General features: G+C 41.3%; 1 protein-coding gene across 1 annotated transcript in view; it reads right to left on the reverse strand.

Annotated features, from left to right (window-relative positions):
• Positions 1 to 238: 238 nt before the first annotated feature.
• Positions 239 to 22,824, reverse strand: part of TRIM44 (tripartite motif containing 44) — a 143,547-nt gene continuing 120,961 nt past the window's right edge. The window contains exon 5 of the mRNA XM_012452354.2: positions 239 to 4,979. Coding sequence (XP_012307777.1) covers positions 4,952 to 4,979 — 28 coding nt within the window. The 3' untranslated portion in view covers positions 239 to 4,951. The remainder of the gene's footprint in view (positions 4,980 to 22,824) is intronic.

Genomic DNA, 22,824 nt, shown 5'->3' on the forward strand with positions numbered 1-22,824 from the left:
CTTGGTCTCGATCATTTTGAGGAGAAAACATATCACTAAATAATAATGATCTTCAGTCTGTTCTTTTGCCACTTCCCAGAGATCTCCTAAGGCACTCTGGAAAAGTCAGAAGTAAATTAGACTCCCACATCTAGTAACCAAAACACCAGCATCTTTAGCATTACCACAGTTAAGTATGCAGATCGTCATGAATATTTACACCTTGCATGGTCCTTTGTGCACAACTCAGAGAAACAAATGGCATTTCCAGTAATAGTTTATTGATTTCCAAATGCACAGGGGCGCCGAGTCCGAACATCCTAGGATAGCAGTAAATCTCTCTTACAAAATAATTTACAGTATGAAAATGATATACTGAAACATTAACTCAAATGTGTAATTCCCTTGAAAGATTCAGTGTTCCCTTGTTTAATGTAAAGGGTGGAAGGGGAAGATGACTAAGGAGGGAATATGACTGTGCACAGGAAAATAGGCAGAGGACAATGAATTCATTGGTTCTCCCCATTCATGCAGTGTGGCCTGTCACTGTAGAAAGACTGGTCAGATTTAACTCTCATTAAGTATTAATCTGCTGTCCCCTCAAAGTCATATCAAGCCCAGTATGGGCTCTGTGGCTTTTTCTGCACCAATGTACCCACAGGTATCTTCAGTTATTTTCATTTTTCTGCTCTTGGCCTTGTTCTGTTGTTTCTGGTATGTTCTCAGTTCCAAATGATACTATCTTACCAGGCAGGCCTCCAGAAGCAAGAACTGCCTGAGTCTTACGGTTTCTGGAATGGGACAGGGTTAGGGGGCTTCATAAGCACTGCTGGATAAAGGCAATAATAATGAGATCTGAAGTCTCCCCTATGGGCCTTCTTCTTCTCTTAGGGCTAGGCTGGACTCAATCCATAATGAGATTTTTTTAAACATAAAAATCTGATGTTATCAGCACACAGTAAACATGCAATTCATTTTCATATTGAGAAGCATGTATTGAACGGCCATTATATGAGTGTGGAATTTCAGGAATGGCAAGATAATATTTTCTACTTGGGGAGAGAGGACTTCCTAGACCCTGCCACTACTACAAGATCATGAATTCTGCATTTGTGTCCTCAGGTCTAACTTGAGTAGTTAGACTCTCAGGTCACCAAAATGGCTGGGCATCCAAATTTCCTGTGTTATTAAACATCTTGGAGGAGGGCTGGAGTGCAATTTCCTTCAGGGCTGTCACTTTGACTCAGTGCTTTAGAAGCTAATAACTTTGCTAGAGAATTGCTCTTCTTGTAAGCAAGTACCTAAGCTCCAACTATATGGCGGCACTTGTAATCAGGGCTGACAGAAACCTCTGAAGTAGTATGCAAGATAATGAAGGGGCTGCTTTGAGTTTTCCTTAGTTCTCAAGTATTCTGTATGTGGTGTGTGTGGATATATATGTATGTATATACATATACACACATATCACACTTGTCATTTAGTCATTTATATATAGGTACACACACCACCACCAACCCCCCACCACACACAAACAGGAATCAGTAGAAGAGTCCAGATTCACTGGACTTTAAATTGCTACATCCTCACAGAGCACACTGGCAGCTAGGTTTACTAAAATATGAAGATTTCCTTTTCTATAGCCGTGAAGCTGCCGACATTTTCAAATAAAGTTGAGTAGAGAGCAGAACACTCTTTACTTTTACTACTGCTGCAAAGTTCTGTACCCTTGAAGGTCAAGAAACACCTTATTTATGGAAGATGGCACAAAAAAGGAAAGGTTCTCCCAGCTCCTGGGGGTGGGCTCAAGTCAGCAAGGTGTACTTAAAGTATCTGCTAAAGGAAAGAAATAAAGCTACCACAATGCCATTTCTAAGCCCTAACTACAACTGTGAAATGTCACTTTGAAAAAGATTCATAAATTGGGATGGTCAGAGTGCAGTGGGAAAACCTGAAGCCTCTTTATCCTTCTGTCTTTAGGTGGACCAGGGTGTATGGTACAAAGTGCCTGTCCACAGAATTAGCGAGAGCTCGGTTCAAGATCTGGCTTGAGTATTTCCTAGCTGTGTAACTTGAAGCAAGTGAGTCTAATGCTCCCCATCTGTTTTATTATCTAAGAAATAGGGTGTCGTTTAGGACCTGGCTCATAGTTCTTCCTTAATATAAGTTATTTCCCTTCTTGAGCTGTCAAAGCCGAGACTCCAAGCACTTCTTGAGACTGTCCTGGATTTAATGATATCAAACCAAAGTCCCCCCTCAGCATCCAGAAATTCAGCATTTGAAAGGTAGCTAGAAATTGCTGAGTATCTGATTGATTCTGGAGACATTCATTACCTGCCTCCCTTGGTGACATGTCCTTAGGGGTTTCTGCAAACCCTGCAACCTGCAGCCAGGCAAGACACAATTTTGAGCTCTCTAACTTTTACTAACCTGGCAGGAGGGAAGCCTCATCATGCTGGGGCTTAAGGCCAAGCAGCATGCTCCAGCTCTGGGGGAAGGTGGTGCCACTGCAGGAAGCATCCTAGTTCTTACATTGATAAATGCTGCCGGCAGGAACTTAGGAGCCTGGGCAAAAGCTGCTGTGCTGTGTTTAATGCTTCCCTGCTTAAAGTTTTATCAGGTGCTGAAGACAGCAGGAGTCTATAAAGCAAATCTCAAACCCTTTCTAAGTAAAAGCAAAAGTGCTTTCCTTGAGGATTACAGAGATATGATAAGTTACTGAGACAGGTTGGCACATATTTTTATATTTCCATTTATATCCACTGCATAAAGGCTTGAATTTCCCAAATACTGATTCAAAGTAATAACATATGATCAGATATGGACGGCCAATGATCTGTCTATTGCTAATATAAGGCTACTATTTGGAGATCAAACAATGATTATTGGGGAAAGACAACATGCTTCCAAATCCTAAAATCTTTTTAATCTTCTGATATTTAAACTTTTTTGAGAGTGACCACTGGTCCTTCTTTTAGGGTAGTTTTGTTGAATATGACTGGAGGTTGTAATTAATGGTATGCCAAATTCTCCAGTCTTTGCAGAGATAGGTAAAGCATTAAAATTGTCTTAGTCATTTCTTGGCCACAAGTTTGAGAGAAAAACATTTTTTTTTTTTTTTTTTTTTTTTTTTACATTTCAGACTCTACGTTTTTTACATTTCAGACTCTACTTTTTACATTTCAGCCCCAATATCCTGACATCTTTAGTGAGTTATGACAATCCTAACCTAGAAGCATATATGCCTGGGAGCTTCCTGGCCTCAAAGGAATAAATCATTTCACAGCATTCACAGGACTGAAAAATAAGTAGGACTCCTACAGTAAACAAGTCTTGTTTCTATTTCAAAACCATCCTGCAAGCACAAAAATCAGCTGGCCCTAATGCTTGTAATAGGTACACAGGTCACAGGCAGACAGGCAGGCGGGAAAAGGGATTTTCCCCCAGTGTAGGCTGCTTTGGTTTTGCCTTAGAGGCACTAGAAGTCTAGGTCCTGGTTTAGCAGCACCCAGAGTCTGCCTGGATATAGTTCCAGTTGTATTCCTCATAAGTGAACACCAAAATACCATAAAGACAGAGAAGAGTGAACACATAGCCCACTTGCAAGTAAGAAGTACCTTTCAAGATTCCTATTTTATCTTAACAGTCTATATGTATGAACATTTTATTCTATAATATAACTTTTATATAAAAATAAGGTCATCTCCTGACTCCAAACTATTTGGTAAATAAAACTGATGCTTCAAGAAGATGCAGGTTTTTAAGTTTGCAGTTTTATATTCCCCTAGCACATCCCTGCTTACTTGGGAGTACAAAGCTTGGTTGTAAGAAACTGTGATTTGGGCGTGGAGAAAAGCAAGGAAGTCCAACTTCAGGTGTGTCTCTGTTACTAAGAGGAGAGCAAGATCCAGGGTGTAGGAGATGATCTGAAGGTCTGTGGGTTGGGGGTGCCACAGGAAGAAGGGTTCTGGTTAGAGTTAAAGGAGGGTATATATCATCTGCTGGGAGATGAGCTGAATTCAGAACACATGGAGTGGCAATAATTCTCCCCCTACTGCATTTAAGCCAAATTAGGCTAAAATGGGGGTGGGACTAACAAAAACCTACACTGAAAATTCCCATTTGGTAATATACATTCCAGCCCTTCATATTGTGATAAGCCCAGAAAACCTGCAGAATTCACCCAAATAATTCTGGTTCTATTAGATCCTTTAGTGACTATTTTGGAAATTCAGGCAATTTGAATTCGGAAATACTGATTTCAACTTTTAATCAGATTTCTTTGGTCCTTTTTCCCCTCCTAAGGTCATTTCCTTTCCACCTCTTTTATCATTTTGTTTTGCTTCCACAGCACTGAACTATGAATCTCAAGTCCTAGATAACTTCATATACTAAAAATATCTCTTCCTAACCTTTAACTCTTTCTCCAACACCTTTTCCAGTCATCCATCTTGATTCATGGCACCACATTTTCACAAACATAGAACTGGACTTTTAGGGACTGTCTACATGAGTCAATTTGGCCCTGCCTTGCCCTCATTTATTTCATGCTTCAATATGAACATAATTGGGTTTTTGTTAATAGCCAGGGAGAAAACTCTGACTTTCCTTCAAGATTACTCCAGATCCTTCCTAACAAAGCGTACTGTTTGGTTGTAAAATATTATGGGGGCCGGCTTTCCTGAGTAAGTTCAAAGCAGCCATTGAGGGATTACTTGAAGGACCCTTAATTGCTCCCGGTGGATCAAACGGGCTCTTTTCCTTGACCTACCACAAACAGAGGATGAGAAGCACACAGTAAGCATAAAACTGGTCATCCCTTGGAGAGATATGTGCCTGCTGTGGATCTGGGGACACATCCGGTGGAAGTACGTTTGTTGCTGAGCAGCTTTCACAGGAACCAGAAGCCGTTACATACACACTGTCACATACACACAAGGGGAGGGGATGATTTTCCACTGGGGGTAGTAAGCCTTCATGTGTCCTCTTCTTCACTGGCACCACTGCAAAAAAAAAAAAAAAAGAGAGAACCAGGTGAATTAAGATATCACAAGAAGGGAGGCAGCCCAGTTTGCTGGTTGATGGCACAGGCTTTATGTCAGACATACCTGGATTTAAGTCTTAATACCACGATTGAGCAATATGGCCAAAGGCAAGTTACTTAGTTTATTTAAATTGATTTCTTTATCTGGCCACAGGGGGAATGATGATAAAATGCACTTTCTTGAGTTACTAGAGGATTAAATAAAAGAATTCATATAAAATGCACAGTATCTGGTATACACTAAGTGAGGAGCTATTTAAAGGAGCAGGTGAGAGTCCTAATTCTTTTAAACTTAACTAAAAAAGTAAATAGCTGATAAAAATCAAATGTATGATTTCCTGTAAGCCTTAAGCCATCTATTAGGATAGAAAAAACAAGGAAAAGCTACTGTCATCTGCACTCTCAATGGCACTTTGCACTTGGAAAAAAGTCCAAGATTTCAACTCATGCCATAGGGACATATCTACCTTGTCAGAGAAGGCCTCTACTTAGTAGGACTCCCTGGTGATTCTCTTATTTCTTTCATAGGCCTTATGACATTACATAATTTATTTGTTTGTGATTTACTCTTCTCTCTACCCCTGACTAGAGCATACAAGAATAGCACTACTATCTATTAACGATGTATATCTAGCACTAGCACTGGGCTGGGCATATAGAAGTGCTGCATAAATAATTGTTTTTAAAAAGGAAGTGAAATACGAACAAGAGGAAAGGGATGGAGGGATGGACACAATTGAAGGGACTGGTCAGTCATTACTGCCCTGGCCAGGGTATACCAGATGTTATGGATGTTTCAGAGGCCAAAAAAAGGGTTGTCAAGCCCCAGAGGCATGGCTAGTACCTCAGCTGCTCAGAGTTACAGCACCTCTGGCTTGGTCCTGGGAGAGAACACTGTTGATACAGGGATCGGGGAAGGGGAAGGCAGAGCCTGAAAAAGCAGGAATGAGCACACTCCGAAGGGCAAATGTATGTCTATATAAAACCTATGCTCTTTTGCATCCATTTGGGAAAGACTTTAAGGGAAAATATCTTATGCAACAGATTTCTAGAACTTCCACTAAAGGCAGAAACATTTCAAGAAACAGGTTCTGCAAGTTAGGGTGAGTGTATGCTAGGAGCCAAAGAACCAACTCAATAATCTTCACCATTCTGAATTCCACCCTATTTCCACTCCCTTTTCCTGCTGGTTATACAATCATGGGATGAAGGGTGCATGCCAGCAAGAGCTGGACAGTGGACTGTCATTAAGGAGCAGTATTTAATGGCAACTGTCCCAAAGGGAACAAAAGGTCTTTTATGAAAGCTTTTCATCAGAATCAAGGCAGAGCTGGAACTGGCGCCATATTCTCCCCCTTGGTATTATATCCAAAGCAAGCTCTCATTGTTCTCTTGTCAGTTTTATTTCAAATATGAGGGCAGCATGGTGACTCTGCCCTAAGCCGCAGTTCACTTTTTAGCATTCTTAACTTGAGATATATAGTTTAAACGTTTAAACGTTCACAAATCTAATGAAACTGTATACAGAATTTTATCTGTGTGTTCCTTTGAGAGAAGCCATACTTTTCATCATTTCCTCAAAGAAGTCAACAACTCCTGCCAAATTGAGAATAATCAAATTATAAATAAACTCTTTTCCTGTTGCCAGGTTCTTTATTATAAGATCTGGAGAGTGGCTTGGGGAAAAGGTCTGAAGTCCTGACGGAGAAAATCTCTTCTCGTTAACTTAAAAGAGACCTGTTCTTGGGCCTGAAACTTATCTCACAGTTTAAAACATGAGATCTTAGGATACTGGCATATCATTTATTGATTATTTCATTTGCTAAATATTTATTGACTGTCAACCATGTGTCAGTCATGATGCTAGGTGCAATAATGAATAAGATGGACACAGGAGTTGCCCTCTAGGACTTTAAAGCCTAGTAGGTGAGACACAGGCTGGGGGAGGGAGGGAGAACCTTTTATTTTCTGTAACAGCATCTTCAAAGAAGGCATCTTATTTTTATAATAACCCTCTTCTCACAATAATGAAGAAGAAAAGAGGTTATAACTGAATCTGTAACACAGAGCTTTGCTCAGCTTGTATGTGGTCTCTCCTGAAGGATTCAACAATATAATTAGTGTGCGGCATCCTCTCCTCTCCTGAATGTTCTTGCTTCACTTTGTATATAAGCTAGTCTGTGTTCATGAGATTATTTATTTACTTAGTTATTTTTCAGATGGAGTCTTGCTCTGTCGCCCAGGCTGGAGTGCAGTGGTACGATCTTGGCTCACTGCAATCTCCACCATCTGGGTTCAAGCAATTCTCCTGCCTCAGCCTCCCGAGTATCTGGGATACAGGCACATGCCATCACACCCAGCTAATTTTTGTATTTTTAGTAGAGATGGATTTTCAAGATGTTGGCCTTGAACTCCTGACCTTGTGGATCTGCCCACCCCAGTCTCCCAAAGTGCTGGGATTACAGGTATGAGTCACCGGGGCCTGGCTGTTCATGATATTTTATCTTAAATAGTCTATAAAAGTCTTCACTTTCTGCAAGGGAAGTAATACAGCCTTCCATCCCAGTCACTTATAGTGCTCGTCTGAAACATCTACCAGTCACACTGAGACTTATAACTGGAGTGGGACTCAGAGGTTAATAATGGCTATTTCATTAAAAAATAATAATAATAAACTAAAGGTGTTAGGCAGACAGCCCATTCTACAGTAGATACTTACCAATGAGAGAGGCAGTATTACATAATTAGTTTCATGTCAACTGTCTGAACTAGGTTCAAATCCCTGTTATGAACTAATAAATTGTGGGAACTTAAGCAAGTCACCAACCTCTGTGAATCTCAGTTTCCTCACTGAAATGCTATCTTCCAGGAAGCTTTATGTATTTTATGCAATACAAATGATAAAAAATGTTGCTCCTCTTCTTCAACCCACCTTCCTTCTTATCCTGAATAAAAATCTGCCTCTTCCTACCTTTCCCCCAATGTTCCTAGTTCTGGCAGCTGAAATACTACATTCTACAACAAGTGTGTTCCTATCCCTAAATGCCCTTCAAATATCTGGAGAGCAACAGTACCCCACCTTGCTCACTTGGAGTTTTTTAATGACAACCCCAGACCTAATGAAATACAGGTACTAAGTAGAAAGGCTGAGTATCATTCTGACCCTTCTAGGTGGCAGGTCTTGAGAAAAGTCATGCCTGCCAAACACTGGTGAGAACAAATGCTGAGTGAAGTTTAATTTAGTTAACTAGCCTTAGCTCAGTCACTGATCTAGCTTGAGGATACTGCTGTATCTAAAAATGGTGGCCTTAAAACTGGGGTATGGATACCCTTGTGGTATGTAATTACTTTCCAGGAAGTATTTGGGCCTGAGTAATTTTAAGAAAAATAAATGTCCAAATCCTTAACTTCCACATACACTGTTTCATAAAACTTACTTTCTCAGAAACATGCCCGTGCTCTGTAAGGTTCTTGTTTCAACCACTCCCACTTTCCAGATCACCTTACTCCCACACTTCAGCAGAAATGCTACCTCTCACCCTTCTGAATCTTAGCACGTAACAATTTTAGAATGTCTCCCTTAGAGGAGTCCTATGAGAGAAGGGCAATCAATAGTAAGAGACAATTTCTTTTTTCACCCAGGCAGGAAACTCGGCAAGGCTGTGTGTTTTCTCTACCTATCCATCGATCTAATACTTCAAATTTAGAAGTGAGATAGTTGTCATGAGGTGTGTACTAATATTTATTTGAATTGAAAGAAAATGAAATCCCGACAGAAAGCAAGTCTGATTTGGCTGGATGGTTTGACCATCAGAACTGGCTTTGCCAATTAGATTATATAGTACATCTTGCCTGTAAATTTAATAAGCTAACTTCATAGTGCCAAAGTTTTGACAAAAATATATACAAAAACTCATATGAACTACATAATGTCAGCAATCACACCATTAGCAACTATTTACACTTGATACATAATTTCAGGAATTAATTTAAAAATGGGCAAAAGGCACATACTTCTTATTTATTTTAGGTGATGTCAAACCAAAAAGTTTAACTAAAGGAACTGGGAGCTCCTAAATTCTGACCAGGAGGGTGGTGTGAAATTTAGCACTTTCTTGGTTGTGGGTAGGGGATGCGGTGACAGAATGAGACTAAGGTATCTCAGTCAGCAGAATGCTGTATCCCTTCTGAGTTGGGTGCATGGTCTGATGTGGTGCCTGTGAAACTGAAATATCAGAGACATGCCTTAAGCCCCACATTCAGACCCTAAATACCCGCTGATAAAATGATTATATTTTATCATCATCATTTTACAGTGTTTTACTGTCAGACAATTTTTTAGTTAAGCTGTATAGATATGCAGCTCAGCTTTTCAGCTTCTGTCCCCAGTGCTGTAGGTGTATAAAGGGGAAGTTAATAAATATGGCAGCATAAAAAATAGTTTCTTTTCCTAAGCATATAGTACAACTTAATGTGACTTGGCATCACTCATGTCAGCTGAGCTCTTGGGTATTTAATTAATTATTGCTGTAAAAGGATTATTTAACTCAGGAAGATGGACAAATTAAGAGGTATTGACAAGGGAGGAAGGCTAGATTCAGCTGAAATTAAAAAATATTTAATATTCTCCAAAAATTATGCTGCTTGGGCACTGTAAAAGGAGCTAATTGGGAAGTCTCACTAAATATCTGAGAAAGTGGTTGCCTGGTGGCAGTAAATGTGCCATCAGCACCGCTGGGGAGATGGACTAAACGCTTGGATCCAGGGACCTTTCTCTACCAAACAGAGTTGCCTTCTTTGTCCCCTCTGTCCCACACTCACCTCCCCCAACAGCCTCGGCTGAAAATAAGGGGGTTACTGTGCTTTAAGGGATCTGAACTTAATAAAGCAAAATGTCCTTAGTCTATTTTAGGTTAACTGAGAAAAACATGAAAATACTACAGTTTTAGTCCTGGTTCTGCTGTGTGACTCTGGGACTCAGTATCCTCATATGAGAAATTAGGATGCCTTGCATTTTAAGCAAAATTTAGGAAAACTCCACACCAGACAAATGCTAATAAAGCTCCACTCCAACATACAGACTTGCTGAGCTAATTAATTTGCTCTCATTTATACAGCTGTCTCTCTTAGCATCCTGTGCCCCTCTCTATCCTCTGTCACCATAATCTGAAAGAGGGCCTAAATGTTCCAAGTCCTTTCACCTCTTTTTCTGGCTGGGCCCAAATATTGAGTTGATGACTGATACTGCCTGATCATTACCTAGTGCAGACCCAAGAGTAAGCTCTGCCATAAGCAAAAGCCCCATGATTCTTTATTTCATCATGAGTCTTAAAAAAAAGCTGGACTTGGCTCTAGCCTCACTGTAATTCCTTCTCAAACCACAAGAAGGGCTTTTCTCTCTCTAGTTTGCTTCTACTTTATCCTATGAGCCTTCTCTCAGTAATGGCCACTATTCACAGAGGACTTACTTAATGTTCCACAAACTGTGCTAAGAAATCTATAAACATAAACTCAGTTAACTTCTGGTATTATCTCCATTCTACAGCTGAGAACACTGAGGCCCAGAGAGGCTACAAGAAGTGCTTAAGGTACACAACTTGTAAATAATAGACCTAGGTTAAGTGATCAGACTCTAGAACCCTCAGAAATGAACTGAACTTGCATAAGAGGTGAGCCTGTATTTTTCTGACCCCTAGTTATCCAGCTGGTAAGTAGCAGTCATTTAAGTTTTCTGAGGCAGAATGTTTTCACCTGAAAAAATGGGATATTAATACCTACCCATCAAGAGATTGAAGATACGAGCAAGTGCTTAAGATGAAAAAATGCCAGAAGATTACTATAGAAGGATTACTATAGAAGAAGAAATACAGCCCTGTCTCAGCCCTCACAGCTGACTCTGTCTCTCCAGACCTATTAAGGGACCTCTGAGAGAGGCTTGGGTCTCCAGCATGACCTCAAGCCCACACTCTGACCACAGTGCCACGTTTGATTTCCATGAACCTTGCAGCCTATTTACTGTTTTTATAGTTGGCTACCTTTCTTGCATGTGGCAGGGCCTGTGTGGGGATGGCCTACTTCTATGGAGGATTAAAAGGAGCCAGCAGGCCTGCTCAGGCCGTGCCCTGCAACAGGGAGGTGGTTGAATGGAAGTAACAGGCAGGCTTGTAGCCTGCCAGTGTCCCATCTGCTCTCAGAACTCCCTACTTTAGGACTGAGTCCTTTACTGCTGCTGGATTTAGAATGGCATCATTTACAGCCTTTTTTTTTTTTTTTTTAATTCAAAGAGTAACTTTTTCTTTTTTGTTGCTTTTTACTTTCTGTAACAAACAAGTATTGGTTCCATAAAAAAGAAAAAAATTCCATTATATTATCACCAGGGATAATCACCATTAACACAGTGAAGTATATTTGCCCATATGCCTTCTATACATATATAAAAGTAAGTATCTTTTATAAAATCAGCTCATACTTGACAGCCTCCTTCATAGCCTGTTTTTTCCACTCAGCTATCAATCACAAATGTCATATCAAGAAATATATTTCTATAAGATTATGATTCATGATAGATTTCTATGGATTTATCATACCTAATATTGGGCATTTAAATTATTTCTACGTTTTCACTATTACCCACATCTCGGTGACACACATCATTGTGGATGAATCATCCTTGGTGATTTCTAAAGAAAAATTCCCAGGAGTTTCCTCCTGGGTCCAAAGGCATGTTTGCATTTGTTTTATAAGCTTTAATTTTTAGAACAGCTTTAGATTTACCAAAAATTGCAAAGATAGTACACGATTCCCATACGTAGTCTCTCCTATTATGAACATCTTACATTAGCATGTTACATTCGTTGCCAACCAACTGTGAAAGGAAAATAAATCTCAGGACCCCAAAATCACTAAGCCAAAGGGAAAAGTCAAGCTGGGAACCGTGATCAGCAAACCTTCCCCCCATTCTGTTCTTAAATAAGGTGGCTACAAAGATGAAAAAAGCTACATACCTCCCTCACAAAGGACAGACAACATTCAAAGTCATCCCTCTGCTCATGTGAGACAAATGCATATCCAATTGCTTCCTTTGATTCAGTGGAAGGCTAATCAGAAACTCAAAAAAAAGTAACCATTTGTCCTTTATCTACTTATGACCTGGAAGCCCCTCCCAATTTCGAGTTCTCCTGCCTTTCTGGACCAAACCAATGTATATCTTACATATATTGATTGATGTCTCATGTCCCTAAAATGTACAAAACCAAGCTGTGCCCCGACCACCTTGGGCACATGTCATCAGGACCTCCTGAGGGTGTGTCATGGGTGTGTCCTTAACCTTGGCAAAATAAACTTTCTAAATTGACTAAGACCTGTCTCAGATACTTGAGGTTCACAGAACCAATATTGGTACATTCACACTGAAGTTTCTATTTTGAGATTTCCTTAGTTTTTCCCCTAATGTCCTTTTTCTGCTCCAAATTTCACTTAGAATACCACATTTAATAATTAAGTCTCTGTAGGCTCCTCGTGGCTGTGACAGTTTCTCAGACTTCTTGTTTGTGATGGTGATGACAGTTTTGAGGGGTGCTGATCAGGTATTTTGCAGAATGTCCCTCAATCAGAAGTTGTCTGATGTTTTCCTCACAATTAGGCCATGGTTATGGGCTTTTGGAAGGAAAATTACAGAGGTAAAGTTCCATTATCATTACATCATATCAAGGGTTTATCTATCAATATGACAGCACTGTTGAAGGTGACCTTGACCACCTGGTTGAGGTAGTGCTTGTCAGATTTTTCTATGGTATAGCTACTCTTTTTTTCCCCAGTCCCACAGTGTATTCTTTGGAAGGAAGTCACTATGAGCCGCCTATACTTAAAGAGTTAGGAGTTACGTTCCCTCTCCTTGAGGGTGCAGTATCTACGTTAATTATGTGAAATACTTTCAAACATGAGATTTCTCTCTTCTCCTTCATTTATTTATTTGATCATTTATATCAGTATGGACTCATGGATGTTTATTTTATTCTTTAGGTTACAATCCAATATTGCCATTTTGTTGCTCAAACTGCTCAGCTTTGGCCTTTGAGAGCTCTGTTAGCTGGCTCCTGTGTTCCACTGACATATCCCCATCAACACGGGTTTTCTGTTTGTTTTTGGTGTTTGAGCACTCCCCTACTTTCTAGCACTATAGAGCCTCCAGGCTTAGCTGTCTATTTTCTCCCCAAACCTAAAATCAGATACTCTCCAAAGAACACAGGACATGTGGTTTTAGAGGCATTTGATACTGCCCTCCAGAAATCTTATATTGATTTACAATCATTACTCACACCAGCACAGGAATGCCCATTTTCCCCACACCCTTGCCAATAATGAGGCAATTTCAAAGTGTCTGCAGTGAGATGACCTGGCATGGGATAGTGTACATATATATGCACGTATGTGTCTATCTGTTCTGTCTCTTTAAAATAACTTCTACATTACTCAGTTTCCTGTTGAACTTCAAGAGAAAAATGCTCTGGGGCAGTTAAGTTTTTCCTTTTCTTTGCCTTTACACTGGGCTTCCCCAACCTCCCTTTCCTCCCCCAGTGCTGCTGGATTGTCTGTCACTGGGGATCTCCTGTGATGAGGTCTGAAAGGAACCTTTCCTATACCCTCTATGAGGGCCCAGGCAATTTCAGGGGGTGGAGAGTTAGAAGCAGAAATTAGTCAAAGGGTTTACCTTCCCTGCTTCCCATATCTTCAGGGAATCCACCTGACCCAGTTTCCTCATCTTCTGTTGGCATATGTATAATGAAAACCAAATCTCTCTCAAGCAGTTTCCTTCCATAGAAATCTCAAACATAAGATTTAATAAAATGCTGGACTTCAAATTTCCTGTTGCCTCAGCTGCTATATCTCACAAGTTACCAAAGCGAGAAATAGAAAAGATCAATAAATAAATATACTTGACACTTATCTCTAATCTGTCTGAATAGTAGGCTGTGTGTGTGTGAGAGAGCAAGAGGCAGACACACACAGAGGCAGAGATACACACGAACACACAGAGACGGTGGGGGGGGGGAGAGAGAGGGAGAGAGGGAGAGGGGGGGTAGAGAGAGAGAGAGAGAGAGAGAGAGAGAGAGAGAGAGAGAGAGAGAGAGAGAGAATAGTTTTCAGTAGCTTTGGGAGTCCTATGATGACGATCTTCAGTTGAGGTCCCAAAGCTGTAGGAAGCTGGAAGTATACCAACCCATAAAGACCTAGTGCTACTTTTCATACGACAGTGGGTTATGAATATGGACCTAGGAGTTAGAAACACCTGGGTTTGAATCACAGCTCTGCCACTTACTAGCTGTGAGATTTTGAGGTCAGTGTTCATACTTGGAAATAGTAGACAACATAGTGCCTATCTAGAAAAGCGCTGGAAGGATTTAATGAGAGTAATGTGTATGAAGTACTTGGCAGATATATAAAGAGCTTGTCTTAGTACCTGTCACACAGCAAGTGCTCAAAACATTTTGTAGTTATTTAATAACATTGTATGAAGAAACCAAGACTAAGAGAGGTTAAAAGTCACACAGTGGCTGGGCGCGGTGGCTCAAGCCTGTAATCCCAGCACTTTGGGAGGCTGAGGCGGGTGGATCACGAGGTCAAGAGATCAAGACCATCCTGGTCAACATGGTGAAACCCCGTCTCTACTAAAAAATACAAAAATTAGCTGGGTATGGTGGCGCGTGCCTGTAATCCCAGCTACTCGGGAGGCTGAGGCAGGAGAATTGCTTGAACCCAGGAGGCGGAGGTTGTGGTGAGCCGAGATCGCGCCATTGCACTCCAGCCTTGGTAACGAGCGAAACTCCATCTCAAAAAAAAAAAAAAAAAAAAAAAAGTCATACAGTGAGTTGGTGGCAGTGAGATCAACTAGAAGTCAGTTTCTGGCTCCTGAATACATCACCATACCTGCAACCCCCATTGCTTCTGAAACTGCTATTTATTAACAAAAAAAGGAGAAAAGTTAACACTGTTGCTGCATGTACACTATAGGCACCATGCTGTCATTCCAGTGGGCTCAAGATTCCTTCTCAAGCCTATTCTCTTAGTGTATAGGCCATTTAAAAAATAAAGACAGTAACAGCTATCATGAATATGAATGCATTCTATGTGCCAAGCGTTGTGCTCAAAATCTTAGGAGCACCATCTCCCTGTCCCACTCAGTCCAACAGCATGTCCTACTGACTCGCCCTGCATGACCTCTCCCATTTGTGTCCATTCATCTTCTCTACTGCTGCCACCATCTCCTGCTTGAACTACTGGAGTTGCCTCTTGACTAGTCTTCCTACTTCTCATCTTAATGCACTATTGTCTATTATCCAAACTGTACTCAGAATAATATTTCAAAAATGTGCAATAGATTATGTCAGTGCCCCATTTAAAGATCCTTCAATGGCTTCCTTCAACCCTTAGAATAAAGTCCATAACCCACAAATTCCTATATGCTTTGGCCCCTCTCTCCCTCTCCAACCTGATCTATGCTACCTTACAGCCACACTGGCTTTCTTTCTGTTCCCCCAAAAAGCTGAGCTTGTTTCTGCTTTAAAGCTTGTGCTTTGCTGGTCCGCCTCAAAGCTCTTACCCTGACATCTTGGAATGAATGACTCGTGAATGTTCAGGTCTCAGCTCCAATATCACCTTTTCAGATGCTGTCCTGGACAGGAAATCTACGGTAGCCACCCGTCCCTGTACTATTACACTAAATTGCTATATTGCCTTCATAGCACTGATCACTATCTAAAATTGTTTTGCAGTAGCAGAGGTCTATAACTATTTTGTTCCCTGTTGTATCACCAGTACCTGGTAATGTGCTTGGCACTCTTGAAACCTCAACAAATATTTTTGAGTGAACGAATGAGTAAATGATCAAAACAATCTTATAAAGCGTGACTGTTCAAGAAACCTCCCCAGGCAAAACATGGGCTACTTGCTGGTCATGGAGACACTGCCTAGGAATCTCATGAGTAGCTTACTTTGACAGGTAAACCCAAGCTCCCTTTCTTTTCTAATTGTCTCTGCAATGACCAGGCATACATAAACACTGGAGCTCTGGGTTGAATGAAAATGTTGTATCATAAACTGATTATTCTTACAAACAAGTAAGCCTTACTGGAAGCTGTATAGTAAAGGACCGTGTGGCCCATGGACAGGGAATGCTGTTATCACTAAGAACAAAGCAGAAGAAGCTCGTATCCAGCCCTCCCTAAACAGAGAAACCTGAAGAACAAATTCATCTCCATCAGGAAATGTTCTCATCTGGCTTCTCTATAAAACAGCTGCACATTTGCCAACTTTTAACTCTCCACAACCCAGCTGTGAGCTGTCCTCAAGGCAGGCTTGGATTCCAATACTTTATCCACTTTTACCCTAACAGTCTATGAAGCAAGAGAGATGAGGATGATATCAAGTCAGCAGGGCCAAGATAGAGGTGAAGAGATGCTTAATTCATGGCTCCCCTCTTTCCCTCAGATAATATGTCAGTTGAGGCATGGATCCAGAAGTGGGAGAGCTGGGTTAGTTATTGTGGTGGTTGAGACTGACTGTGGAAAAAGCACACAACTAAGTTCCGAGACCCCATTCCAGCACACATTAGCTGTACAACCTTGGGTGAGATGCCTCTTTAAAGTTTCCGTATCAGTAAAAAGAGGATAATTACACATTATAAGCACTTACAATTAATAAATGGATGTTATTACTAACTAGATATGAACTAATCACTTCACCAAAATCTTTACAATCAGTTTTCATAATAACCCTGTATAACAGCATTAACACTCCATTTTATAGACGAAGAACATGCAGAGTAGAGAAATGAAGTAACATCCCAAGGTCCCAGCTAGGCAGAGCTGAAACTATCAAGGCCTGGCTTTTGTTTTTAGCCCTGGGCAATCATGAGTGAAGGCAGCATATGAGGGGCTGGTGACATCAGCTGGCTCCATTTATTCAGCTGGGTTATTTGTAATGCCTCATTACTAGTAGCAGAGGAGGTAACTGGTACCTTGTTGCTAAAGATGTTCCAAGGCCTTGGCAGACTCCAACTCCAGTTGGGCACCAATTACTAGAAAACTTTCTCCCTGTTACAGGGGATTCCAACAGTCTCTTAGTTTGTTTATTTATTTTTGAGACAGAGTCTTAATCTGTCACCCAGGCTAGAGTGCAGTGGTGCGATCTTGGCTCACTGCAACCTCCACCTCTTGGGTTCAGGCGATTCTCCTGTCTCAGCCTCCTGAGTAGCTGGGATCACAGGCACATACCACCATGCCAGGCTAATTTTTGTATTTTTAGTAGTGATGGGGTTACAGCATGTTAGCCAGGATGGTCTCGAACTCCTGACCTCAGGTGTTCTGCCTGCCCCAGACACCAAAAGTCCTGGGACTGGAGGTGTGAGCCACTGTGGCTGGCCCCAATAGTCTCTTAAAAAAAAAAAAAAAAGGAAAAAAAAAACACAGATTTTTTTTTTTTTTTCCAGTTTTTACAACTGCAGCCAGTCATAACTTTCCTATTGTAACCTGGCTGCAAAGTGGCCATTTCCCTCAGATTCTCTTCTTGGTTTCTGAGGGCTCCAGCAAACAGTCCTGAAAAAGGGCCTGCCACCAAGACCTGTTCCCCTGAACTTAGGACAGAATCTCCTTGAGTCAGATATCAGTTTCATTTTCAATTCTATCTGTCCTGCAGTGAGAGACACCAAGGTCTCACTCATTTGATTAGGTTACATAGACATATCTTTCAAGGTTTGAGCTGATTTTCACTATATCCTACTAAAGGATGAAATCTAAATTAGGTCAAGATGATGTCCCCCATCTGCCGTCAGGGAACCAGTGATGCAGGTGGTTATACTGTAAAAGTCAGTCTTTGCCACTTGATCTCCTTGGAGGCTGCATTTGTTTCTCATTCACCGTATTACCCCACGTTTAGCAACATGCCTGGCACTGAAGACATTTGGCAGCTGGCATATGGCGGCTCTGATAACTTGCCTTGGCCTAGGAGGAGGGATTTCACTGGTGAGGTAAAAGGCGGGGAAGGCAAACCTTCAAGGTAAAAAACTACATCCAGCAGGAAAGCAGACCTTTCTCTAGGAGCACTAAGATCTGTCTCCTTGAAGAACTCCTAAAGGAGGGAGAATAATATGTTAGGATCATCCACTTGGAATGAGACCAGGATTACGATCCAAGCCCTTCAGCTCTGAGCTGTATAACTTTGGCAAAGCTATTTAACATCCTCTAGACCTTGGTTTCCTCATCTGTGAAATGGGGAGTCATTCCTTCATTTGTGCTTTCAGTGAACAAGTATTTATTGAGTACCCATAGTATATAAGGCACTCAAATAGGTAAAATAACAGTGAAAAAGACTGACAAAGTCCCTGTTTTCACGGAGCTTAACTTCCAGTAAGTTGACAATAAACAAAATAATTTCAGATAGTGGATATGAAGAAAATAAACCAGGATGCTGGAATAGAGAATGATGGGTGCATATACATGTGTGTGCACACACGTGTGTGTGTTTGTATGTGTAGGGGTGATTCAGGAAGGGGCAATATCAGGATCTACCTCTTAGAGTTGATATAAATATTAAATGAGATAATGGATATAATGTGTTCAGCCTACTGCCTAATGAGTACTCAACTAAATTCAACTGTTTTTATATCACTCCCATCCTGAAGTCAGTGGCTACTCTTTCACCTTGCAGTGACTGAGCCCCAAATACATGACAGTGATGAAACACAGTGGTGTATCAGGTATCTCCACCGTTCAGGAGCTCATAGTAGGGCGAAGAATGTAGCTATGTGCCATGAGAGAAGAAGTGCTAAATTCCACTCACAGAGTCAGAGAAGACTGTATCACTGAGTGTTGACAGATGGATTGGTATTTTCCAGGAAGATAACAGGGCGAGGAGTGGGGTATGCCAGGTGGAGGGAACAGCTTGAACAAACTCTTGGAGATGTGAAACAGCTTGGCATGTTCAAGGAGATGTGAAAAGTTCAGAATGGCTAGAGATAAAGTATGAGAGGTCCACTGAGAGAATGTGTCTCATCAGCAGCTCCTAATGCTTATCTTTATGGGTCATGCTTTAAGTGTCTCCTAAGAAAATGGGGGGATGTGAATGGGAAAGAACAGGAGATGAGAAGGGTGTCAGGACTCCATATGGCGTCTACCACATTGCCAGCACTTCAAAATGTGAACAAGGGCTATGCTTAAAATATTCAGGCTATGTTCTATGTGACACTCCTTAAGGCAGCACAAGCAGATGTTTCAGGGAAAAAAAAAAGAAAAACAAACACTCAGTGGTAACTCCATATAAAGCCTACATGGGGGCCAGCAGGCATTAGGCTGCTCAGATGGGATTATATCATCAGCACAGATCTGAGACTCAGCTTGGAGTGTATTACAGGTGCCAATGTCAGGATGCTGGGGGTCTGGAGTGAATAGACTCTTGCTCCCAAGCAGAAGCCAGGGCTCCCTCTTTGCCAAAGCCGACTCACTTATCCAGGAGTTTAAAGCCTGTGCCAGGGACAGTGAGAGGGCTCTGAAATGGGAAAACAAAAAACCATGAGGAGGTGTCTTATGCCTAGTTAATAACTGAAGCATCTCTGGCAGCATGTCTTCTCAGATGAGTATAACTGAGAAGTGGATGTTTATGAAAGGGAACAGAGGGTCCCTGTTCTCCCACTTCCTGATTCCTTCCCTGTTTACTACCCAGTTCTACCATTCCCCTTTCAGTAAGTGTTCTTGTTATGAGTTTCCCTAGGAAATGGAAAAGAAGGTAAGAAAGCTATCCCCACCTGCACCCCAACCTCAGTATTTCAAAAGTTCATAATACAGTCAACAGGTCTGGACTGTAGGAAATCTGCCCCTCCTGGGAGGAGGGCTGCTTGATGTAGACAGCAAAGAGGTGATGAACATCACATCCAATTTACTTTCAGCCAATCTTACTAGCGGCTCTCCTTGTACTGCAGTTCAGTGCTCTCATATGAGAGACAGCACTAGTCTGGTCACCACTAGATGACCCAAAACACATAAAAACACCAAATAGGAGAGCTGAAGAACAGAGAAGAGAGGAACTGAAGACTGCAGCTTTCCATCCTTTATATGTCACTGCCCAATCTCAAGACTGAACAAAGCCCAGTGTTTTGAACTCAAAGGACTGCTCTATGTACTGGAGTGTACTGGAGGAAGTAACAGACACCAAACATGAGAGCATGTGAAAAACAGCAAGGCCTCTGCCACATTCAAAAGATCTCCCATAAGCCATTAAGCCTAAAGTCCCTATTAAAATTGTTCCTTTAGTCTAAGGTACTGCACTTAGAAGGCTCCTTGTAGTTTCGCCGCTAGTTAAACATCAGTATGTACTACAAGACAAGAGTATGCCATGGGACAACAACCACAAACCACTTGAGTGCAGAAGAGCTTTTGGATGAGCCAGCTGTCATCTTAGTAGGTGATAGGATGAGGTTAAGTTTTGCTGGGAGAAAGAGAAATGATAATCTTTAAAGGGTCAGGACTAGGGCATAAGTACAGGGTGCTGAAAGAAGCAGATAAGATTTTTAAAGACACATTTTGCCCTCCTCCCAGTTTTCCCTGAAGCCAGCTCTGCTGTGACACCCAAATGACATAATCCTACAACTTCAGACCTGTTTCATCTACATGAAGAAGAACCTGTTTATGGCTTATTTTCAATAGAAATCAAGTGTCATAAGATGTATTTATGATACCTGAAAAGCAATTGCTCATCACTGGCCCAAATGGAGGGCCCAGGCAGAAGGAACAGTAAATATGGGGAATATGCCTCTTAGAACTGAGTAAGACCCAGTTGCTCTTTAAGACTGCTTAATTGAGGGGCATCTGTCAGTAACTTGGATGATGATAGGGCTCCCTGCTGTCAGAACTCTCAATTTTGCCTTTCAGGCTAAGAGGGGCAGAAAGTGCAGTCAGAGAAACTAAGGCTGAATCCAGTCCTTTTACTTATTAACTGAGTCCCCACTGGGCAAAACTTATTTCACTGGGTCCCAGTTTCCTCACTTGTAAAAGACGATCAATGATTCCCAGGTTCTTAATGAGTGTAAAAACATATAGCACATGGTAAACTATTAAGTGATCATTTTTCTCATTAAACACTGTACAAAGCAGTACCCTGCACATGCTAAGCTTTCATGACATATTGCTGTATCCCCTTCTTCCTCCTTGGATTGGATGATTTCTAAGGCTCTTTCATTCTCAGTCTCAATCAGACTCAAGTTTAATATAGAACAATAACTATATCAGATGGCTCTTCTACCCTAGAATGAGAAGTTAATGACAGCTGTATAGATCTTTTACTTTCCTACACACTCAACCACTCAGTACTGAAAACATTCCACTGCAGTCTTCACTCAGCCCAGCAGAGATGGGTGGGAGGGACGGAATGATAAAATATTTTTCAGTCAACCACTTTGGGGAAAAGATGAGAAAATTCTTTTGAGAGTTGTTTTTAAATTAAAAAACATTTGCTGTGAGACAATAAATCTCCTCCTCTATAAAAAAAAAGTTTTAGGGCCTCAGGCTGAAATATACACAAGAAAGAAAAAAGGAGTTAAAAAGAAGAGTCATAATTCTATAAGAGTTTAAGCAAAGCCTATGGAACAACTTAGTTTATGTTCAGTAAAGAGAAATTACTTCCTTCCCAGACTGCTTCTCCAACCATCTCTCCTGAGTCTGATTTCTGATAAAGCTCTGAGCTCTGGTGGGACTAAGACCTCTGATGACTAATCATATGCTTCTTTTTGCTAACTGAAGAGTATGGAAAGACCAGGCTTTGGAAATGGAGCCATTAACTGTAGGGGTCCAGCAACCAAGGCTGAGAACCACTGGTATGTGTGAAAGGCAAGACAATCACTTTCATTTTAATTGGCATGAATGGTCACAACATGGCTGCAAAGGACACTCTTGTTAGGGGTCAAAACCAGACTCTCAAATTAGGCCCAATGCAGGAATATAAAAATTGTCTCGAGGAAGAGAATAGAATGACTCTATGAATCTGATATAACTCCATACTAGACGCTTTATTTTCTTTCTTTTGTTCCAATGACCCCTTCTCTCCCTTCCCCCTCCCTTTGGTAAAGAACAGTACAACACTGAAATCCACAGATAATCCTTGAATCTCTGTGGCAGTTCCAGTTCTAAACTCCTCCTTCACGATGATGGTTTGAATGTCTGTTAACAAGTCATAACAAAGATCTCTCTTGCTCCAGGGTGGAATAGCCATATCCTTTCTCTTTCCCCACTCAAATCATAACCAGCCTAAGTCTTCCATTAAGTCTGTGCTGACCACTCCAGCCTAGAGACTACTCATCATCCACCTTCAGGCTCAGAGAATCTGGGGTCCTGCTTGTAGTACCAAGGGGAACATAGTGGCTCTACTGTTCACGGGGGAGCAGTAGAAATGTAGGATCCCAAGGGCTGGTAAGACCAGGGGAGCTAGAAGTAGCCTAATCAAGGGAATAAGCATGAACAACTGCCATAGGGGTAAGGCTGGCATCAGAGCATGTGAGGAAGGGGAGAGTGGCAGCCTGGAAAGTGAGCCATGTCATAAACAGGGTAATTCATTACAAAGGCTAGGAAGTGAGGCTGTGAACAGTGGTAGACTCTGGATGCCTCTTTATGAAGTCCTAGCTCACAGTGTGGTTTGGGGATAAACCCATAAGGTTCAGGCGGGTCACAAAAGATTGGGGACAAGGCATTTAACATGAAATCCATTTCCCTGACATGGACACCCACTACCACAGGTGTCTCTTGTGGTAATACTAAGCCGGT

The sequence above is a fragment of the Aotus nancymaae genome, unplaced genomic scaffold, assembly GCF_030222135.1.
Source record: "Aotus nancymaae isolate 86718 unplaced genomic scaffold, 86718_ANA_hifiasm-v0.15.2.pri h1tg000059l, whole genome shotgun sequence".
Classification (NCBI taxonomy): domain Eukaryota; kingdom Metazoa; phylum Chordata; class Mammalia; order Primates; family Aotidae; genus Aotus; species Aotus nancymaae.